Below are 23,880 nucleotides of genomic sequence, written 5' to 3' on the forward strand. Positions count from 1 at the left end.
CTGCTTGTAAATATTACAGTAGATAGATATTGCTGCTTGTAAATATTACAGTAGATAGATATTGCTGCTTGTAAATATTACAGTAGGTAGATATTGCTGCTTGTAAATATTACAGTAGGTAGATATTGCTGCTCAATATATTTTATTGCTATGAAGAACTTCTAAATATACCTTGTCTATTAACTGTAGCTCGCCATCTCCATGACGACACAGTAGCCTCGCCATCTCCATGACGACACGGAGGAAACCATGACTCGTAAAGACATTTGGGACTTTGACAGACACTGCCACCCTCCAATCACTACTCTGCTTTCTCCTTGCTGGGGTCCACCACCGGCTGAATGGGGGCTGTGGACGTGACCACAGTGGGTGTGGTGGGGGTGGGGGGAGGGACGGGGGCGGGGGGAGGGATGGGGTCGGGGTCGTCGATCAGAACCTGTCTTCTCTCTCTCTCCTTGATGAGCTGGACCAGACAGTAGGTCACTATGAGGACAGTGATGGTGGTGATGGGGAAGCCTGGAGGGGAAGGAACAAGTCAACATGGTATACTAATAACTATATTTATACAACGGGTGGGTCTAATCCTGAATCCTATTGGTTATAACCTTATTCCAGCTGGTGTTTATTCCACAAGTTACCACCAGCTAAATCTATGACGTAAAAATGCCTATAATAATAATATGCCATTTAGCAGACGCTTTTATCCAAAGCGACTTACAGTCATGCGTGCATACATTTTTGTGTATGGGTGGTCCCGGGGTTCGAACCCACTACCTTGGCGTTACAAGTGCCGTGCTCTACCAGCTGAGCTACAGAGGACCACCTATTTACTCTGTTGCATCTGACTGCCCAATCCACTGTCCCATCAGCCCAGCCAGGCAATTTATAAACTTGATCTCCACTATAAAAAGCATCTAGACATTTCTTTTAGACTAACATTTAGTTTTCAACAGCGGAGATTTGTATAGACCTTTCTGTCTGTTTTCCGACTTTTGCAACATTGTTTCAATATTCAACTTCGATCTCCAGCTGTCCCATAGTAATGAACGTGTTGGAGTCGGGACGAGACGGACAGACAGCGTTTCTCAGCCAGTCGAAATCATGAATCATCTGGCATCATTTTTATGGATATATCCAAATAAATGTCAATAGAAAACAGCTTAAACAAATGCAAATGTGGCTACTTTGATGTTATTCAGGCTGCACTTTTTGACGTAACTGTAAGTTAGCCGTAGTTGGCTAGCAAGCAAGGGATAAGAACGTTGCCAGCCAGTATGGCAATGGAACATTTAGAACGAACGACTGGGTCGTGTCCATAGATACAGAACAAAAAGACTGAAGGACTGGGTCGCGTCTCTGGCAACCAAACCGATAGAACAAACAACCAGCCGGCTTAGGTAGCAACCCTAGATTTGTGTCGGGACTATATCTTCTGGAAGGATGAAATAGTATGAATACATTCCTCAAAATAACGTTTTTAATGAAAATATGTCAATCATCATTTGAATATGTTGGTAACCCGTTGTATAAAAGTGATAATGCCCTCGAAGCCGTTGTTTGGAGGATATATTGGCACGGTTTGCCAGCCCTCGACTTCATCTCGGACCTAACAACACCTGTGCCAATATATCCAAACAACAGCTTCTCTGGCATTATCACTTATATCAAGGAACATACTAGTTATCAACACAGAGATGGTAGGATGGGAGGCCTTGAGGGGGAGGAACCAGTCATAGTGTGTCTACTGTTACTCAAGGTTATTATATAACATAGTATAGTGTGATCATAGTATGCCAGTACCACACCAAAGCAGTTGTGCATATTCAATATCATGTTCAGTATGAGTATCGCACATTCTTCAAAATCGAGATCAAGAGGCAGATCAGAAGGAAACCTAACTATCTGTTACCTTTGAGCAGCAGTCTCTTGGCGACCAGCTTAGTGAACTCCAGGCTGTTGAGAGCGATGACGTTGTATAGGATGATGGTCCAGAAGTTAAAGGTGTTGAACACAGCTCTGATCCTACGAGACATGGCAGGAGACATTGCCATCTGAGAGAGAGAGAGAGAGGGGACCATTAATGTTTACTGTTAATATTTATTGTTTATTTCACTTTTGTTTACGATCTACTTCACTTGCTTTGGCAATGTTAACATACGTTTCCCATGCCGATAAAGCCCTTAAATTGAATTGAAATTGAATTGAGAGAGAGAGAGATGTTGAGCAGAGCTCTGATCATACGAGACACAGCAGGAGACATCGCCATCTAGAGGAGGGATGGTGTTAAAGTGATTTCGTCAATGAGGCCCCTTTATCTACTTCCCTAGCGTCAGATGAACTCGTGGTGGATACCATTTTTATGTCTCTGTGTCCAGTATGAAGGAAGTTAGAGGTTGTTTGCGAGCCAATGCTAACCAGCGTTAGCGCAATGACTGGAAGTCTATAGGTATCAACTAGCATACGCTCTCTTACCTCTAGAGAAGCAAAGGGTTCCATGCAGAAGAACTTGGCGGTCCAGAGTTCAAAGTTGAGTCCGAAGCAGTTGAAGAAGGCCCAGATTAACACCACCTGACAGGGTCCCAGCCACAGGATAGTGATGCCAAAAGTACACAGCGTAGCAATGGCCTCATCCCACAAGTTGTCATGCTTCCCTCCCAGGTAATCATACACATACCTGGAGACGTAGATACAGACAGAGTTATGAGATTACAGCTCTGATGTTTATAATATAATATAAATATAATAATATGCCATTTAGCAGACGCTTTTATCCAAAGTGACTTACAGTCATGCGTGCATAAATTTTTACATATGGGTGGTCCCGGGGATCGAACCCACTACCCTGGCGTTACAAGCGCCGTGCTCTACCAGCTGAGCTACAGAGGACCACAGGACCATGTTTGGTATGAATGAAGTGACATGCTGGTGACTTACTTGCACAGCCAGTCGTTTATTCCTCTGTCAAAGTGCCTATAAGGGAGAAAAATAACAAATTACTTCATTTGTGAAAACACAAAGATGTTGAGAAGTGAGAAGGTCTGACAGGTCTGTTGACGTACGTCTCAGAGAAGACGTAGAGCATTGTGATACATTTAGGAGGTTGAGGAGGGTCCAGATGGTCCAGTCTAGACACAGTGTTGATCACCCCAAACATCACCGCTGCCTTCACCCAGTCATACACCAGGCTATAGTAGGCCAGACCAACTACAGGAGACAGAGAGAGAGACCAGTCATACACCAGGTTATAGAAGGCCAGACCAACTACAGGAGACAGAGAGAGACCAGTCATACACCAGGTTATAGAAGGCCAGACCAACTACAGGAGACAGAGAGAGAGACCAGTCATACACCAGGTTATAGAAGGCCAGGCCAACTACAGGAGACAGAGAGAGAGACCAGTCATACACCAGGTTATAGAAGGCCAGACCAACTACAGGAGACAGAGAGAGAGACCAGTCATACACCAGGCTATAGTAGGCCAGCCCAACTACAGGAGACAGAGAGAGACCAGTCATACACCAGGTTACAGTAGGCCAGACCAACTACAGGAGACAGAGAGAGAGACCAGTCATACACCAGGTTACAGTAGGCCAGACCAACTACAGGAGACAGAGAGAGAACAGTCATACACCAGGCTATAGTAGGCCAGACCAACTACAGGAGACAGAGAGAGAGACCAGTCATACACCAGGTTATAGAAGGCCAGACCAACTACAGGAGACAGAGAGAGAGAGATCAGTCATACACCAGGCTATAGTAGGCCATACCAACTACAGGAGACAGAGAGAGACCAGTCATACACCAGGTTACAGTAGGCCAAACCAACTACAGGAGACAGAGAGAGAGATCAGTCATACACCAGGCTATAGTAGGCCAGACCAACTACAGGAGACAGAGAGAGACCAGTCATACACCAGGCTATAGTAGGCCAGACCAACTACAGGAGACAGAGAGAGAGATTAGTCATACACCAGGTTATAGAAGGCCAGACCAACTACAGGAGACAGAGAGAGAGATCAGTCATACACCAGGTTATAGAAGGCCAGACCAACTACAGGAGACAGAGAGAGACCAGTCATACACCAGGCTATAGTAGGCCAGATCAACTACAGGAGACAGAGAGAGAGACCAGTCATACACCAGGTTATAGAAGGCCAGACCAACTACAGGAGACAGAGAGAGAGACCAGTCATACACCAGGTTATAGTAGGCCAGACCAACTACAGGAGACAGAGAGAGAGACCAGTCATACACCAGGTTATAGAAGGCCAGACCAACTACAGGAGACAGAGAGAGAGACCAGTCATACACCAGGTTATAGAAGGCCAGGCCAACTACAGGAGACAGAGAGAGAGACCAGTCATACACCAGGTTATAGAAGGCCAGACCAACTACAGGAGACAGAGAGAGAGACCAGTCATACACCAGGCTATAGTAGGCCAGCCCAACTACAGGAGACAGAGAGAGACCAGTCATACACCAGGTTACAGTAGGCCAGACCAACTACAGGAGACAGAGAGAGAGACCAGTCATACACCAGGTTACAGTAGGCCAGACCAACTACAGGAGACAGAGAGAGAACAGTCATACACCAGGCTATAGTAGGCCAGACCAACTACAGGAGACAGAGAGAGAGACCAGTCATACACCAGGCTATAGTAGGCCAGACCAACTACAGGAGACAGAGAGAGACCAGTCATACACCAGGTTACAGTAGGCCAAACCAACTACAGGAGACAGAGAGAGAGATCAGTCATACACCAGGCTATAGTAGGCCAGACCAACTACAGGAGACAGAGAGAGACCAGTCATACACCAGGCTATAGTAGGCCAGACCAACTACAGGAGACAGAGAGAGAGACCAGTCATACACCAGGTTATAGAAGGCCAGACCAACTACAGGAGACAGAGAGAGAGACCAGTCATACACCAGGTTATAGAAGGCCAGACCAACTACAGGAGACAGAGAGAGACCAGTCATACACCAGGCTATAGTAGGCCAGACCAACTACAGGAGACAGAGAGAGAGACCAGTCATACACCAGGCTATAGAAGGCCAGACCAACTACAGGAGACAGAGAGAGAGACCAGTCATACACCAGGTTATAGTAGGCCAGACCAACTGCAGGAGACAGAGAGAGAGACCAGTCATACACCAGGTTATAGAAGGCCAGACCAACTACAGGAGACAGAGAGAGAGACCAGTCATACACCAGGCTATAGTAGGCCAGACCAACTACAGGAGACAGAGAGAGAGACCAGTCATACACCAGGCTATAGAAGGCCAGACCAACTACAGGAGACAGAGAGAGAGACCAGTCATACACCAGGTTATAGAAGGCCAGACCAACTACAGGAGACAGAGAGAGAGACCAGTCATACACCAGGCTATAGTAGGCCAGGCCAACTACAGGAGACAGAGAGAGAGACCAGTCATACACCAGGTTATAGAAGGCCAGACCAACTACAGGAGACAGAGAGAGACCAGTCATACACCAGGCTATAGTAGGCCAGGCCAACTACAGGAGACAGAGAGAGAGACCAGTCATACACCAGGTTATAGAAGGCCAGACCAACTACAGGAGACATACAGACATGTTAATATTACAGACCTACAGCCCAGTCAGACATGTGTTTGAGCAGCTTCATGTCCGTGGGGATGCTCAGGATGTACAGGAAGTGGAAGAGGATGTCCACCGTTAATATGGCCCCCAGTTGAACGAGACCCTGCAGAGATATGTTCCATATCGCCCCCTCCTTACGGGTCAAGTCAGCCTTGTTGACCTGGAGGAGACACGCACACACACACGCACGCACGCACGCACGCACGCACGCACGCACGCACGCACGCACGCACGCACGCACGCACGCACACACACACACACACACACACACACACACACGTGCACAGGTAAGATGAGCCTGTCGATGGCAGGAGACACCAACACTGTCAGTCACTGATGCTCTCTGCATTTTGCATTTGATATTATGTGAGCATTTACATAATATGTACCTGAACATAGAACTGAGTCTATAGGTTACATGTTGTGTACCTGAACATATAACTTGTTGAAGGTCATGATGTTTACCTGAACATAGAACTTGTCGAAGGTCATGATGTTTACCTGAACACAGAACTTGTCGAAGGTCATGATGTTTACCTGAGCGTAGAACTTGTCGAAGGTCATGATGTTTACCTGAGCGTAGAACTTGTTGAAGGTCATGATGTTTACCTGAGCGTAGAACTTGTCGAAAGTCATGATGTTTACCTGAACGTAGAACTTGTCGAAGGTCATGATGTTTACCTGAGCGTAGAACTTGTTGAAGGTCATGATAATTACCTGAACATAGAACTTGTCGAAGGTCATGATGGGTCCGAAGTAGAAGAAAGGCAGGTAGAAGTTGTACTTGAGGAGTTCCAGGATGCTGTAGTTTCCTTCTTTCTTCTCACAGTTCTCCAGAGCAAAACTCATACAGCGCATGATGGTGAACCCACAGCCACCGTAGAACAGGACGGAGCGCAGCTCAAAACCCCCCGTCATAAAACCAGCCTGGTGGAGAGGGAGAGGAAGAGGGAGAGGAAGAGGAGGGTTAGAGGAGAGGTGGGAGAGGAAGAGGAGGGTTAGAGGAGAGGTGGGAGAGGAAGAGGAGGGTTAGAGGGGAGGAGGGAGAGGAAAGAGGAAGAGGAGGGTTAGAGGAGAGGTGGGAGAGGAAGAGGAGGGTTAGAGGAGAGGTGGGAGAGGAAGAGGAGGGTTAGAGGAGAGGTGGGAGAGGAAGAGGAGGGTTAGAGGAGAGGTGGGAGAGGAAGAGGAGGGTTAGAGGAGAGGTGGGAGAGGAAGAGGAGGGTTAGAGGAGAGGTGGGAGAGGAAGAGGAGGGTTAGAGGGGAGGAGGGAGAGGAAAGAGGAAGAGGAGGGTTAGAGGAGAGGTGGGAGAGGAAGAGGAGGGTTAGAGGAGAGGTGGGAGAGGAAGAGGAGGGTTAGAGGAGAGGAGGGAGAAGGGGAGGGTTAGAGGGGAGGAGGGAGAGGAAAGAGGAAGAGGAGGGTTAGAGGAGAGGTGGGAGAGGAAGAGGAGGGTTAGAGGAGAGGTGGGAGAGGAAAGAGGAAGAGGAGGGTTAGAGGGGAGGAGGGAGAGGAAAGAGGAAGAGGAGGGTTAGAGGGGAGGAGGGAGAGGAAAGAGGAAGAGGAGGGTTAGAGGAGAGGTGGGAGAGGAAGAGGAGGGTTAGAGGAGAGGTGGGAGAGGAAGAGGAGGGTTAGAGGAGGGAGAGGAAAGAGGAAGAGGAGGGTTAGAGGGGAGGAGGGAGAGGAAGAGGAGGGTTAGAGGGGAGGAGGGAGAAGGGGAGGGTTAGAGGAGGGAGAGGAAAGAGATTTAAGGTAAAAAAGTATTTAGTCAGCCACCAATTGTGCAAGTTCTCCCACTTAAAAAGATGAGAGAGGCCTGTAATTTTCATCATAGGTACACGTCAACTATGACAGACAAAATGAGAAAAGAAAAATCCTGAAAATCACCTTGTAGGATTTTTAATGAATTTATTTGCAAATTATGGTGGAAAATAAGTATTTGGTCAATAACAAAAGTTTCTCAATACTTTGTTATATACCCTTTGTTGGCAATGACACAGGTCAAACGTTTTCTGTAAGTCTTCACAAGGTTTTCTCACACTGTTGCTGGTATTTTGGCCCATTCCTCCATGCAGATTTCCTCTAGAGCAGTGATGTTTTGGGGCTGTCGCTGGGCAACACAGACTTTCAACTCCCTCCAAAAATTTCTATGGGGTTGAGATCTGGAGACTGGCTAGGCCACTCCAGGACCTTGAAATGCTTCTTACGAAGCCACTCCTTCGTTGCCCGGGCGGTGTGTTTGGGATCATTGTCATGCTGAAAGACCCAGCCACGTTTCATCTTCAATGCCCTTGCTGATGGAAGGAGGTTTTCAATCAAAATCTCACGATACATGGCCCCATTCATTCTTTCCTTTACACGGATCAGTCGTCCTGGTCCCTTTGCAGAAAAACAGCCCCAAAGCATGATGTTTCCACCCCCATGCTTCACAGTAGGTATGGTGTTCTTTGGATGCAACTCAGCATTCTTTGTCCTCCAAACACGACGAGTTGAGTTTTTACCAAAAAGTTCTATTTTTGTTTCATCTGACCATATGACATTCTCCCAATCCTCTTCTGGATCATCCAAATGCACTCTAGCAAACTTCAGACGGGCCTGGACATGTACTGGCTTAAGCAGGGGGACACGTCTGGCACTGCAGGATTTGAGTCCCTGGCGGCGTAGTGTGTTACTGATGGTAGGCTTTGTTACTTTGGTCCCAGCTCTCTGCAGGTCATTCACTAGGTCCCCCCGTGTGGTTCTGGGATTTTTGCTCACCGTTCTTGTGATCATTTTGACCCCACGGGGTGAGATCTTGCGTGGAGCCCCAGATCGAGGGAGATTATCAGTGGTCTTGTATGTCTTCCATTTCCTAATAATTGCTCCCACAGTTGATTTCTTCAAACCAAGCTGCTTACCTATTGCAGATTCAGTCTTCCCAGCCTGGTGCAGGTCTACAATTTTGTTTCTGGTGTCCTTTGAGAGCTCTTTGGTCTTGGCCATAGTGGAGTTTGGAGGGTGACTGTTTGAGGTTGTGGACAGGTGTCTTTTATACTGATAACAAGTTCAAACAAGTGCCATTAATACAGGTAACGAGTGGAGGACAGAGGAGCCTCTTAAAGAAGAAGTTACAGGTCTGTGAGAGCCAGAAATCTTGCTTGTTTGTAGGTGACCAAATACTTATTTTCCACCATAATTGTGTCCTTCAAACTTTGCTTTCGTCAAAGAATCCTCCATTTGCAGCAATTACAGCCTTGCAGACCTTTGGCATTCTAGTTGTCAATTTGTTGAGGTAATTCGCAGTGCTAGCTGTGCCACTAGAGATCCTGGTTCGAATCCAGGCTCTGTCGTAGCCGGCCGCGACCGGGCGACCCATGGGGCGGCGCGCAATTGGCCCAGCGTCGTCCAGGGTAGGGGAGGGAATGGCCGGCAGGGATGTAGCTCAGTAGATAGAGCATGGCGTTTGCAACGCCTGGGTTGTGGGTTCGTTTCCCACAGGGGGTATGAAAAAAAAAAAAAAAAAAAAAATTATGCACTAACTGTAAGTCGCTCTGGATAAGAGCGTCTGCTAAATGACTAAAATGTAAATGTTAAAATGTAATCTGAAGAGATTTCATCCCATGCTTCCTGAAGCACCTCCCACAAGTTGGATTGGCTTGATGGGCACTTCTTACGTACCATACGGTCAAGCTGCTCCCACAACAGCTCAATAGGGTTGAGATCCAGTGACTGTGCTGGCCACTCCATTATAGACAGAATACCAGCTGACTGCTTCTTCCCTAAATAGTTATTGCCTAGTTTGGATGTCACGCCCTGGCTCTGGGGACTCTTATATGTTGAGCCAGGGTGTGTAGGGTCTATGTTTTGTGTTCTATGTTCAGTTTCTAGTTCATGTGTTTTCTAGGTTGGCCGGGGTGGTTCTCAATCAGAGGCAACGAGAATCAGCTGTTGCTTGTTGTCTCTGATTGGGAACCATACTTAGGCAGCCTGTTGTGCACTTGTGTTTTGTGGGATCTTGTTCCGTGTTGGTTTGTGTTCATGACCGACGACTTCACGTTTCGTTTTGTTGTTTTGTATTTTGTATCGTGTTGCTAGTACACTATTAAAGAAATGTACGCATATCACGCTGCGCCTTGGTCCAATCATTATGACGATCGTGACAGAAGATCCCACCAATACAGGACCAAGCAGCGTGTCCAGGAGCAAACGCCGGAGGTAACGTTAGTGGATGTCCTCCTCGGTTGGGGGCAGATCACGGAGGAGGAGGCCGTCCGTTACCGGAGGGCGATGAAGGGGGAGACCCAGGCAGGAGAGGAGAAGCGGCGCCAACCGGGCCGTCGTCGGACAGGCGAGAGGCACCCCCAATAATTTTTTTTGGTCCAATCATTATGACGATCGTGACATTGGAGCTGTGCTTTGGGTTATTGTCCTGTTGTAGGAGGAAATTGGCTCCAATCAAGCGCCGTCCACGGGGTATGGCATGGCATTGCAAAATGGAGTGATAGCCTTCCTTCTTCAAGATCCCTTTTACCCTGTACAAATCTCCCACTTTACCACCACCAAAGCACCCCCAGACCATCACATTGCCTCCACCATGCTTGAGAGATGGCATCAAGCACTCCTCCATCATCTTTTCCATTGGTCTGCGTCTCACAAATGTTGTTCTTTGTGATCTGAACACCTCAAACTTCGATTTGTCTGTTCATAACACTTTTTTCCAATCTTCCTCTGTCCAGTGTCTGTGTTTTTTTCCCCCATCTTAATCTTTTCTTTTTATTGGCCAGTCTGAGATATGGCTTTTTCTTTGCAACTCTGCCTAGAAGGTCAGCATCCCGGAGTTGCCTCTTCACTGTTGACGTTGAGACTGGTGTTTTGCGGGTACTACTTAATGAAGCTGCCAGTTGAGGACCTGTGAGGCGTCTGTTTCTCAAACTACACACTAATGTATTTGTCCTCTTGCTCAGTTGTGCACTGGGGCCTCCCACTCCTCTTTCTATTCTGGTTAGAGCCAGTTTGCGCTGTTCTGTGAAGGGAGTAGTGTACAGCGTTGTACGAGATCTTCAGTTTCTTGGCAATTTCTCGCAATGAATAGCCTTCATTTCTCAGAACAAAAATAGACTAACGAGTTTCAGAAGAAAGTTATTTGTTTCTGGCCATTTTGAGCCTGTAATTGAACCCACAATTGCTGATGCTCCAGATACTCAACTAGTCTCAAAAAGGCCAGTTTTATTGCTTCTTTAATCAGCACAACAGTTTTCAGCTGTGCTAACATTTGCAAAAGGGTTTTCTAATGATCAATTAGCCTTTTAAAATGATAATGTCATGAGCCTCTCACTCCACCGGGTTACCACCTTAATTTTCTTCCACTCTGCTCACCACTCTCTCTACTCAGCCTAACTAGCTCCACCTGTCCCTGCTCTGCTCTGCTCTAATTACTCTGCCAGCTGCGCTGCATTACCCACTACCTCTCCCAGTATTTAAGGCCCTGTCTTTCAGCTCTCCGGTGTCAGATCGTCTGCAAAGCTCACTCCCGGAACCTGTTTGCTCGCGCTTCTGGCTCACCCTGGTTTTGTGACCCCGGACCTGCCTGATTTTTGGATACTCTTCTGCCCCAGGAGATCCAGACCTGCTTCTGCCATTACGACTCCTGACTACTCTTCAATCCCGGTAACTCTGACCAGCCTTCTGCCTTGCTACTACGTATTTTGGATTTCCCTTGAACTGTACTGCTGCCTTGTTTCATTCCGCCCTGTTGTGTCTGTGTCTCCCCCCCCCAGGACTTCTGGACCACCCACCACCGGCTTCATAGGACGCATCGCTGCCACTGGGGGAGGCACAGACCCAGCACATTGGACGGGATCCCTGTTACCCCTGGAGCCTTCATTCACTCCCTACTTCCCTTTTCCCTTAAGTTTTAATAAACTTTCTGGTGTGACGCAATTGTGGTCCTCTGGTCGTCTGTCTGAACCGTGACAGTACGATCTGACCATTATGGACTCAGCGCACACTTTCCCCGACATGGAAACCGATGAGCATGAGCAGCAGTTCCAGCAGCAGCAACAACAACTCGCCATGATCATTCAACTCCTCACCAACCTTACCCCAGCCAGTCTGCCCACCAGCCCTGCCCCCGAGTTACCTGCCCCGGTCATTGCAGCCGCTGCTCCGGAACCCAAGATTGGAAACCCCGAGCGGTTCAACGGCGATTCAACCCAGGTCCGGCCATTCCTGACTAGCTGCCGACTTCAGTTCTCCTTGCAGCCAAGGACCTTCGCCACGGAGGGGGCTAAAGTTGGGTATGCCATCACTCACCTGACGGGCCGAGCTCGACTCTGGGGAACAGCAGAGTTCGAACGTCAAACCCCCGCATGTGCAACCTTCGACCTGTTTGCTGAGGAGATGCTGAAGGTGTTTGACCTGGATTCACCAACCGCAGAGGCGTCTCGTGAACTGTTCAGTATTCGACAAGGCAGACGTACAGTCGCAGACCATTCCATCAACTTCCGAACCCTGGCTAGACGAAGTTCTTGGAACACACCATCGTTGGTGGACGCGTTCTTCCATAGTTTGGCTGACTATATCAAGGACGAGTTGGTCTCCCATGAACTGCCTTCCACTCTTGATGAAGCCATCGCACTGACTGTCAGGATCGACAGAAGGATACAGACCCGTCGTCGTGAGAGGGGGCGCCAAGGTCCACCTACTACCGGCATTCGGAGAGATCCGACTGGGCTCCTGTCATCTACTGCCACTCACCCAGGTCAGCTTGATCAGTCTGAGCCTATGGAGATTGGGCGAGCCTCTCTCACTCCTGCAGAGCGCCAGCGCCGCTTCACTTCAAACCTCTGCCTCTATTGTGGAGGTGATGGACATCGTGTGGTAACCTGCCCTTTAAAGGGCCGAAGCTCACCGGGCATAGGGGGAGTCCGGTTGAGTTCAATGACCATCCAGTCCTCCGACCGCAAACCCCTGCTGCAAGTTCACCTCCGCCTCTCTGACTCAACTCACACCCTGGCTGCTCTGGTGGATTCTGGCGCCGAAGCCAACATAATGGACATCAAGCTGGCACGCCAACTGGGACTGGAGAACCTCCGTTTGACACCTCCTATTCCTGCCCGGGCACTGGACGGACACTTACTCGGATCGGTCACTCATGTCACGGCCCCGGTCTCGATGGGTCTGTCCGGAAACCATCAAGAAACTATCCAGTTTCACCTGCTCCCCTCTCCAGGCCAACCCCTCATCCTGGGTTACCCATGGCTCCGCCGGCACAACCCTCAGCTCGACTGGGTGACCGGGGTGATCAGGGAGTGGGGAGAGGACTGCCACCGAACCTGCCTGCTTGCTGCCGCACTACCCCCTCGGCCAGTACCTACTAACTCCGCTCCTGACCTCTCCAATGTCCCAGAATGCTACCATGGTCTCAGAGAGGTGTTTAACAAAGCAAGAGCCACATCTCTGCCCCCTCACCGACCGTACGACTGTGCCATCGACCTCCTCCCTGGAACAGCCCCTCCAAAGGGTCGTCTTTATTCGTTGTCTGCTCCTGAAAGAAAGTCCATGGAGGACTACATCAATGGCTCTCTGTCCGCAGGATTAATCCGTTCATCTTCATCTCCTGCTGGTGCTGGCTTCATCTTTGTGGGGAAGAAGGACGGATCTCTTCGCCCCTGCATCGACTACAGGGGACTCAACGACATCACAGTGAAAAACCGTTACCCTCTGCCTCTGCTCACCTCTGCTTTTGAGTTGCTCCAGGGAGCCACTGTTTTTACCAAGTTGGATCTCAGAAACGCTTACCACCTAGTGCGGATCCGGGAGGGAGATGAATGGAAAACCGCATTCAATACACCAACAGGCCACTACGAGTATCTGGTTATGCCTTTTGGCCTCACCAATGCTCCTGCTGTGTTCCAGGCTCTAGTGAATGATGTACTGCGGGACATGTTAAACAAGTTTGTCTTCGTTTACCTGGATGACATCTTAATCTACTCCAGAAACCTGTCTGAACACACCCGCCATGTCCAGCAAGTCCTTCATCGTCTTCTGGAGAATTCCCTCTACGCCAAGGCAGAGAAATGTGAGTTTCACGTCAAGACAGTGGCCTTCCTGGGGTACATAGTGGCAGAGGGAAGTATCCAAATGGATCCTGCCAAAGTATCAGCAGTCACTTCATGGCCAGTTCCGGAGAACAGAAAGAAGCTGCAACAGTTTCTGGGGTTTGCTAACTTCTATAGAAAGTTTATCCGGAACTACAGTACCGTTGCTGCCCCTCTCACTGCTCTAACCAGCACCAAGCAACCCTTCACCTGGACCCCAGCAGCCGACAAAGCCTTCAGTACCCTCAAGGTGAGGTTCACCTCCGCTCCCATCCTCCAGATGCCTGATGTGGACCGGCAATTCATTGTGGAGGTGGACGCCTCGGATGTGGGAGTTGGTGCTGTGATTTCTCAGTGGGCTGCGGAGGATAGGAAGCTCCATCCCTGTGCCTTTTTCTCACGTCGGTTGTCCCCCTCTGAGTGCAATTACAACATAGGGAACCGTGAGCTGCTGGCTGTGAAGCTTGCCTTGGAGGAGTGGCGTCACTGGCTGGAGGGGTCCACCATTCCATTTCTCGTTTGGACCGATCATAAGAACTTGGAGTACATCCGCACGGCCAAACGGTTGAACTCCAGGCAGTCCCGCTGGGCCCTGTTCTTCACCAGGTTTAATTTCACTCTGTCATACCGGCCTGGATCACGCAACACCAAGCCAGACGCCCTCTCCCGTCAATTCCAGAAGGATGACACCCCCTCCAAGGACCCTGTGTCGATTCTGCCAAGTCCCTGCATCGTTGCAGCTCTGACCTGGGCTGTTGAGGAACAGGTGCTGGAGGCTCTCCGTAACCAGCCAGGTCCCAGCACTTGCCCAGCTGACCGCCTTTTTGTCCCCGAAGACCTGAGGTCCCAGGTCGTTCAGTGGGGACATGACTCCCGCCTAGCTTGTCACCCTGGCTCCACCCGCACTTACAACCTGCTCGCCCAGAGGTTCTGGTGGCCCTCTCTGAGGAAGGATGTACGGGAATTCGTCCAAGCCTGCCCCATCTGCAACCAACACAAGTCGTCCTGCCAGCCCCCAGCCGGATTGCTGCAGCCCCTGCCTGTGCCCAGACGTCCCTGGTCTCACATCGCCCTTGACTTTGTCACGGGGCTGCCCCCTTCAAGTGGCATGACCGTCATTCTCACCATAGTTGACCGTTTCAGCAAGATGGCACACTTCATTCCCCTCCCCAAGCTCCCAACCGCCAAGGAGACCGCCCAGGTGGTCCTGGAACACGTCTTCCGGATCCACGGACTGCCAAAGGATGTAGTTTCTGACCGTGGTCCACAATTCTCCTCCGCTTTTTGGAAGGAGTTCTGTCACCTGCTGGGAGCCACAGTCAGTCTGACTTCCGGATTCCATCCCCAATCCAATGGGCAGTCAGAGCGGGCTAATCAGGAGCTCGAGAAGGCACTGCGATGCATGACTTCACGCAACCCCCACTCCTGGTCGCAGCAATTGACATGGGTGGAGTACGCACACAATTCTCTGACCTGCTCTGCCATCGGTATGTCCCCTTTCCAATGTGTTTATGGATACCAGCCTCCTCTATTTGCCAGCCAGGAAGAGGAGGTTACTTGCCCATCTGCACTTGCTTTTGCCCGTCGATGTCGCCGCACCTGGTCACAAGCCCGAGCCACACTCCTCAGATCCGTTGCCAGCTACACTACCGGGGCCAACCGTCGGAGAATTCCTGCTCCCACCTACCATGTTGGTCAAAGGGTGTGGTTGTCATCGAAGAACCTGCCACTCAGGGTGGAGTCGCAGAAGCTGGCACCTCGGTTCATTGGCCCATTCCCTATCATAAGAGTGATTAGCCCAACTGCTGTCCGGCTCCAACTGCCTAATTCCCTGAGGGTGCACCCCACTTTCCATGTGTCTAAGATTAAGCCCATCCATGAGAGTCCGCTGGTCCCTGCTGCGCCTTGTCCTCCTCCTCCACGGCTCGTCGATGGTGGTCTGGTTTACACCGTCCGCCGCCTGCTTCGGTCCAGACGGAGGGGTAGGGGTCTCCAGTACCTCATTGACTGGGAGGGCTATGGACCTGAGGAAAGGACCTGGGTGCCAGCTAGTCGGATTGTGGATAGGACTCTCATCACCGCTTTCCACCAACGGCATCCTGATCAACCTGCAATCCGTAGGGGCCGCCCCAGAGGGGTCCCTAACCGTCCTGCCCGCTCGGCTTCCTGTCCTGTGCCTGATCCTGTCTCGGGACCTGTCCCATCTCCCGACCACGGCCCTCCGGCTTCCTCCGAGGATGAGGACGTTCACTCGGACCGTTCGGAGGAGTTCTAGCCCTCCTCCGGCTCCCCTCCTCCCGCCCGGCGTGGTGTTGCTCTTGGGACTTCTGGGGCCGTCCCTTGGGGGGGGGGTTCTGTCATGAGCCTCTCACTCCACCGGGTTACCACCTTAATTTTCTTCCACTCTGCTCACCACTCTCTCTACTCAGCCTAACTAGCTCCACCTGTCCCTGCTCTGCTCTGCTCTAATTACTCTGCCAGCTGCGCTGCATTACCCACTACCTCTCCCAGTATTTAAGGCCCTGTCTTTCAGCTCTCCGGTGTCAGATCGTCTGCAAAGCTCACTCCCGGAACCTGTTTGCTCGCGCTTCTGGCTCACCCTGGTTTTGTGACCCCGGACCTGCCTGATTTTTGGATACTCTTCTGCCCCAGGAGATCCAGACCTGCTTCTGCCATTACGACTCCTGACTACTCTTCAATCCCGGTAACTCTGACCAGCCTTCTGCCTTGCTACTACGTATTTTGGATTTCCCTTGAACTGTACTGCTGCCTTGTTTCATTCCGCCCTGTTGTGTCTGTGTCTCCCCCCCCCCAGGACTTCTGGACCACCCACCACCGGCTTCATAGGACGCATCGCTGCCACTGGGGGAGGCACAGACCCAGCACATTGGACGGGATCCCTGTTACCCCTGGAGCCTTCATTCACTCCCTACTTCCCTTTTCCCTTAAGTTTTAATAAACTTTCTGGTGTGACGCAATTGTGGTCCTCTGGTCGTCTGTCTGAACCGTGACAGATAAACTTGGATTAGCAAACACAACGTGCCATTGGAACACAGAACTGATGGTTGCTGATAATCGGCCTCTGTACGCCTATGTAGATATTCCATAGAAAATATGCCGTTTCCAGCTACAATAGCCATTTACAACATTAACAATGTCTACACTGTATTTCTGATCATTTTGAAGTTATTTTAATGGAGAAAAATGTTGCTTTTCTTTCGAAAACAAGGACATTTCTAAGTGACCCCAACTTTTAAACGGCAGTGTATATACAGTGGGGAAAAAAAGTATTTAGTCAGCCACCCATTGTGCAAGTTCTCCCACTTAAAAAGATGAGACAGGCCTGTAATTTTCATCATAGGTACACGTCAACTATGACAGACAAAATGAGAAAACATTTTCCAGAAAATCACATTGTAGGATTTTTTATGAATTTATTTGCAAATTATGGTGGAAAATAAGTATTTGGTCAATAACAAAAGTTTCTCAATACTTTGTTATATACCCTTTGCTTGCAATGACACAGGTCAAACGTTTTATGTAAGTCTTCACAAGGTTTTCACACACTGTTGCTGGTATTTTGGCCCATTCCTCCATGCAGATCTCCTCTAGAGCAATGATGTTTTGGGGCTGTCGCTGGGCAACACGGACTTTCAACTCCCTCCAAAGATTTTCTATGGGGTTGAGATCTGTAGACTGGCTAGGCCACTCCAGGACCTTCAAATGCTTCTTACGAAGCCACTCCTTCGTTGCCCGGTGTGTTTGGGATCATTGTCATGCTGAAAGACCCAGCCACGTTTCATCTTCAATGCCCTTGCTGATGGAAGGAGGTTTTCACTCAAAATCTCACGATACATGGCCCCATTCATTCTTTCCTTTACACGGATCAGTCGTCCTGGTCCCTTTGCAGAAAAACAGCCCCAAAGCATGATGTTTCCACCCCCATGCTTCACAGTAGGTATGGTGTTCTTTGGATGCAACTCAGCATTCTTTGTCCTCCAAACACGACGAGTTGAGTTTTTACCAAAAAGTTATATTTTGGTTTCATCTGACCATATGACATTCTCCCAATCCTCTTCTGGATCATCCAAATGCACTCTAGCAAACTTCAGACGGGCCTGGACATGTACTGGCTTAAGCAGGGGGACACATCTGGCACTGCAGGATTTGAGTCCCTGGCGGCGTAGTGTATTACTGATGGTAGGCTTTGTTACTTTGGTCCCAGCTCTCTGCAGGTCATTCACTATGTCCCCCCGTGTGGTTCTGGGATTTTTACTGACCTTTCTTGTGATCATTTTGACCCCACGGGGTGAGATCTTGCGTGGAGCCCCAGATCGAGGGAGATTATCAGTGTTCTTGTATGTCTTCCATTTCCTAATAATTGCTCCCACAGTTGATTTCTTCAACCAAGCTGCTTACCTATTGCAGATTCAGTCTTCCCAGCCTGGTGCAGGTCTACAATTTTGTTTCTGGTGTCCTTTGACAGCTCTTTGGTCTTGGCCATAGTGGAGTTTGGAGTGTGACTGTTTGAGGTTGTAGACAGGTGTCTTGTATACTGATAACAAGTTCAAGCAGGTGCCATTAATACAGGTAACGAGTGGAGGACAGAGGAGCCTCTTAAAGAAGAAGTTACAGGTCTGTGAGAGCCAGAAATCTTGCTTGTTTGTAGGTGACCAAATACTTATTTTCCACCATAATTTGCAAATAAATTCATAAAAAATCCTACAATGTGATTTTCTGGATTTTTTTTCCTCATTTTGTCTGTCATAGTTGACGTGTACCTATGATGAAAATTACAGACCTCTCTCATATTTCTAAATGGGATAACTTGCACAATTGGTGGCTGACTAAACACTTTTTTCCCCCACTGTATATACACTACCGGTCAAAAGTTTAAGAACACCTACTCATTCAAGGGTTTTTCTTTATTTTTACTATTTTCTACATTGTAGAATAATAGTAAAGATATCAAAACTATGAAATTACACATATGTCACCTGTAATGCATTTCAATTAAAAGGTGAATTTATTTCCTTCTTAATGCGTTTGAGCCAATCAGTTGTGTTGTGACAAGGTAGGGGGGTATACAGAAGATAGCCCTATTTGGTAAAAGACCAAGTCCATATTATGGCAAAAACAGCTAAAATAAGCAAAGGGAAACAACAGTCCATCATTACTTTAAGACATGAAGGTCAGTCAATACGGAACATTTCAAGAACTTTCAAAGTTTCTTCAAATGCAGTCGCAAAAACCATCAAGCGCTATGATGAAACTGGCTCTCATGAGGACCGCCACAGGAATCGAAGACCCAGAGTTACCTCTGCTGCAGAGGATAAGTTCATTGGAGTTACCAGCTTCGGAAATTGCATCCCAAATAAATGCTTCACAGAGTTCAAGTAACAGACACATCTCAACATCAACTGTTCAGAGGAGACTGTGTGAATCAGACATTCATGGTCGAATTGCTGCAAAGAAACCACTACTAAAGGACACCAATAATAAGAAGACTTGCTTGGGCCAAGAAACATGAGCAATGGACATTAGACTGGTGGAGATTAGTCCTTTGGTCTGGAGTCCAAATTTGAGATTTTTGGTTCCAACCGCTGTGTCTTTGTGAGACGCGGTGTGGGTGAACGGATGATCTCCACATGTGTATATCCCACCGTAAAACATGGAGGAGGAGGTGTTATGGTGTGGGGGTGCATTGCTGGTTACACTGTCTGTGATTTATTTAGAATTCAAGGCACACTTAACCAGCATGGCTACTACAGCATTCTGCAGTGAAACGCCATCCCATCTGGTTTGGGCTTAGTGGGACTATCATTTGTTTTTCAACAGGACAATGACCCAACACACCTCCAGGCTGTGTATGGGCTATTTTACCAAGAAGGAGAGTGATGGAGTGCTGCATCAGATGACCTGGCCTCCACAATCCCCCGACCTCAACCAAGTTGAGATGGTTTGGGATGAGTCGAACCGCAGAGTGAAGGAAAAGCAGCCAACAAGTGCTCAGCATATGTGGGAACTCCTTCAAGACTGTTGGAAAAGCATTCCAGGTGAAGCTGGTTGCGGAAATGGTGTGCAAAGCTGTCATCAAGGCAAAGGGTGGCTTTTTTAAGTGTTTAACACTTTTTTGGTTACTAGATGATTCCATATGTGTTATTTCATAGTACAATGTAGAAAATAGTAAAAATTAGTAGGTGTTCTAAAACATTTGACCGGTAGTGTATATATATTTGTGTAAAAAAAATATATGGGGGATTGGAAGTGATGCAGACAATTACATTGATGGAAGTTACAATCTATCTGCATAATTAAAGCTGATCTACCCCCTAAAAATAAAATTTAAATAAAAATTTGTAATAGCAGCATAGTAGTAGCAGTGTAGTAATAGTATAGTGGTAGTATAGTAATAGTATAGTAATAGTATAGTAGCAGTATAGACATAGTATAGTGGTAGTATAGTAATAGTATAGTGGTAGTATATTAATAGTATAGTGGTAGTATAGTGGTAGTATAGTAGTAGTATAGTAGCAGTATAGTATTAGTATAGTGGTAGTATAGTAATAGTATAGTAGCAGTATAGTAATAGTATAGTGGTAGTATAGTAATATATTAATAGTATAGCAGCAGTATAGTAATAGTATAGTAGCAGTATGTTAATAGTATAGTAGCAGTATAGCAATAGTATAGTGGTAGTATAGTAATAATATAGTGGTAGTATAGTAATAGTATAGTGGTAGTATAGTAATAGTATAGTGGTAGCATATAATTATATTAATAGTATATTAGCAGTATAGTAGCAGCATAGTGGTAGTATAGTATTATATTAATAGTATAGTAGTAGTATAGCAATTGTATAGTGGTAGTATAGTAATAGTATAGTGGTAGTATAGTAATAGTATAGTGGTAGTATATTAATAGTATAGTGGTAGTATAGCAATAGTAGAGTGGTAGTATAGTAATATAGTAATAGTTCTGTAATAGTATAGTAATAGCATAGTAATGGTATAGTAATAGTATAGTAGCAGTATAGCAATAGTATAGTAGCAGTATACTAATAGCATAGTGGTAGTATACTAATAGTATAGTAGCAGTATACTAATAGTATAGTGGTAGTATAATATTATATTAATAGTATAGTAGCAGTATACTAATAGCATAGTGGTAGTATAGTAATAGTATAGTGGTAGTATATTAATAGTATAGTGGTAGTATAGTAATAGTATAGTAGCAGTATAGTAATAGTATAGTGGTAGTATAGTAATAGTATAGTAGCAGTATGGTAATAGTATAGTAACAGTATAGCAATATTATCGTGGTAGTATAGTAATAGTATAGTGGTAGTATAGTAATAGTATAGTGGTAGTATAGTAATAGTATAGTGGTAGCATAGCATTATATTAATAGTATAGTAGCAGTATAGTAGCAGCATAGTGGTAGTATAGTATTATATTAATAGTACAGTAATAGTATAGTAGCAGTATACTAATAGTATAGTGGTAGTATAGTATTATATTAATAGTATAGTAGCAGTATACTAATAGCATAGTGGTAGTATAGTAATATAGTAATAGTTATGTAATAGTATAGTAATAGCATAGTAATGGTATAGTAATGGTATAGTAGCAGTATAGTAGCAGTATACTAATAGCATAGTGGTAGTATAGTATTATATTAATAGTACAGTAATAGTATAGTAGCAATAGAGTAATAGTATAATAGTTTGTTGATAAATTGCACACAAGATCCAACCGAAATTTGACTTCCACTTTTAACCCAACCTCTCCGAAAGACACACATATACACATTTTTAGGAGAGGTGCGGGGGGCTGCCACACTGGGCGCCCGGGAGCTGTTGTTGTGGGGGGTTCAGTGCTTTACTCAAGGGCACAACGGAAGGCGATGGCATCTAGGATTTGATACCAGCAACCCTCCGCTTGTCAGCTCACTTCCCGTCAGATTGTTCCCCTCCAGTTGCTGGCTCTCCTCTCTTACCACCGGCTACCTGCCGCCCAGTACTAATGAATAGCAGTAACATAGTATAGTAGTGTATTCTTCATACCTGCCAGGATATGAATGGTTCCATCTTGAATGTGGACAGGATGGTGAGTCCAGCTAGGAAGCAGAGCCAGCGCAGTTTAACCAGAGAGATACTGTAGAGCAGTACACAGTGGGACAGGATCAGAGTGGTGAAGGTCCAACCCATAGAGACCAGCACCGCCAGGATACCATAACCCATGTACACCAGGGACCTATGCTGTGGACAGACAGAGAGAAAGAGTCAACATGTACACCAGGGACCTATGCTGTGGACAGACAGAGAGAAAGAGTCAACATGTACACCAGGGACCTATGCTGTGGACAGACAGACAGACAGACAGACAGACAGACTGAATGAATGAATGAATGAATTCATGAACATGTACATCCGGGACCTATGCTGTGGACAGACAGAGAGACAGACAGACAGACAAACAGACAGACTGAATGAATGAATGAATGAATTAATTAATGAATTAATTAATGAACATGTACATCCGGGACCTATGCTGTGGACAGACAGACAGGCTGTCCTTGATTCAGTCCTCTGGGTACATAATGATATTGGGTGTAGTTGATTCATTCAGAAGATGAACATAAATGTCATTAGATGGACATAAATGTCATTGATCATATTGTCAATGTGATGTGTTGCACCAATTAGAAGCTGTTTTCTCTTTTCTCGAAGGTCACAAGCATACACAGAGCAAAGTCTATGGATAGATCTTTATGTACTGTATATATTTAAACATATGGATATATATTTGACCATTCGACCATTTTGGACAGAGTGTTGCAGATGTAAACCCACCTGTGGAGCCAGCATGGAGCAGATCTTAGCGAAGATCACGTGACCAGACAGGGCGAAGAGGATGTGGTCCCGGAATGTAGAGAACCACATCACCCACTCAAAGTCAGCCGTATCCTGCAGCCAGACAAAATAGAGTAGTGATCAATCATATCAGAGTATGAGTTGTATCTATTTTTTACTACATATAAAAAGTTCAGCCTGAATCTAAAGCGTTCCTCTCACCATCTTCCTCCCGAGGTAGTACCACCCTGGTGTAAGGCTGGACTTGAACGTCTTTCTGTTTGCATTTGCTGGAAAAAAATACTTTGATTAGCTTAGATTTTAAAGTTTTTAAAATTTGACAAAAATGTCATTCCATAATGCTTAGGACAAGTTTATTTGATCATTTGATATATTTCTAAGAAAGGCCTGGCTGCCCACCAGATAAATGCTGGCTCATAGGGAATCCCAAGGCCATTAACCCAGAGGGGTTTAAGAAAGGATGGGTGGGTGGGCTCTACACTGTCTCAGGAAACCCTGTCTATATGAGGTATCACACTACAGGTCCTACAGGAAACCCTGTCTATATGAGGTATCACACTACAGGGCCTACAGGAAACCCTGTCTATATGAGGTATCACACTACAGGGCCTACAGGAAACCCTGTCTATATGAGGTATCACACTACAGGAAACCCTGTCTATATGAGGTATCACACTACAGGTCCTACAGGAAACCCTGTCTATATGAGGTATCACACTACAGGTCCTACAGGAAACCCTGTCTATATGCGGTATCACACTACAGGTCCTACAGGAAACCCTGTCTATATGAGGTATCACACTACAGGAAACCCTGTCTATATGAGGTATCACACTACAGGTCCTACAGGAAACCCTGTCTATATGAGGTATCACACTACAGGTCCTACAGGAAACCCTGTCTATATGAGGTATCACACTACAGGTCCTACAGGAAACCCTGTCTATATGAGGTATCACACTACAGGTCCTACAGGAAACCCTGTCTATATGAGGTATCACACTACAGGTCCTACAGGAAACCCTGTCTATATGAGGTATCACACTACAGGTCCTACAGGAAACCCTGTCTATATGAGGTATCACACTACAGGTCCTACAGGAAACCCTGTCTATATGAGGTATCACACTACAGGAAACCCTGTCTATATGAGGTATCACACTACAGGAAACCCTGTCTATATGAGGTATCACACTACAGGTCCTACAGGAAACCCTGTCTATATGAGGTATCACACTACAGGAAACCCTGTCTATATGAGGTATCACACTACAGGAAACCCTGTCTTTATGAGGTATCACACTACAG

The 23,880-nt window shown here is 47.0% G+C and overlaps 1 protein-coding gene across 1 annotated transcript; it reads right to left on the minus strand.

The window, feature by feature from the left end:
* Positions 1-301: 301 nt before the first annotated feature.
* Positions 302-23,008, minus strand: LOC311099693 (protein-cysteine N-palmitoyltransferase HHAT-like protein; the record flags this gene model as incomplete). The annotated part of the gene is made up of 11 exons (XM_084140425.1): positions 302-516; positions 1,910-2,051; positions 2,473-2,674; positions 2,935-2,970; positions 3,060-3,204; positions 5,613-5,784; positions 6,342-6,551; positions 21,763-21,957; positions 22,552-22,665; positions 22,774-22,841; positions 22,972-23,008. The coding sequence occupies 11 exons, from the start codon at positions 23,006-23,008 to the stop codon at positions 302-304; spliced, it is 1,536 nt and encodes a 511-aa protein (XP_083996551.1).
* Positions 23,009-23,880: the final 872 nt, after the last annotated feature.

The sequence above is a fragment of the Coregonus lavaretus genome (assembly GCF_964263955.1).
Source record: "Coregonus lavaretus genome assembly, chromosome: 2".
NCBI lineage: Eukaryota > Metazoa > Chordata > Actinopteri > Salmoniformes > Salmonidae > Coregonus > Coregonus lavaretus.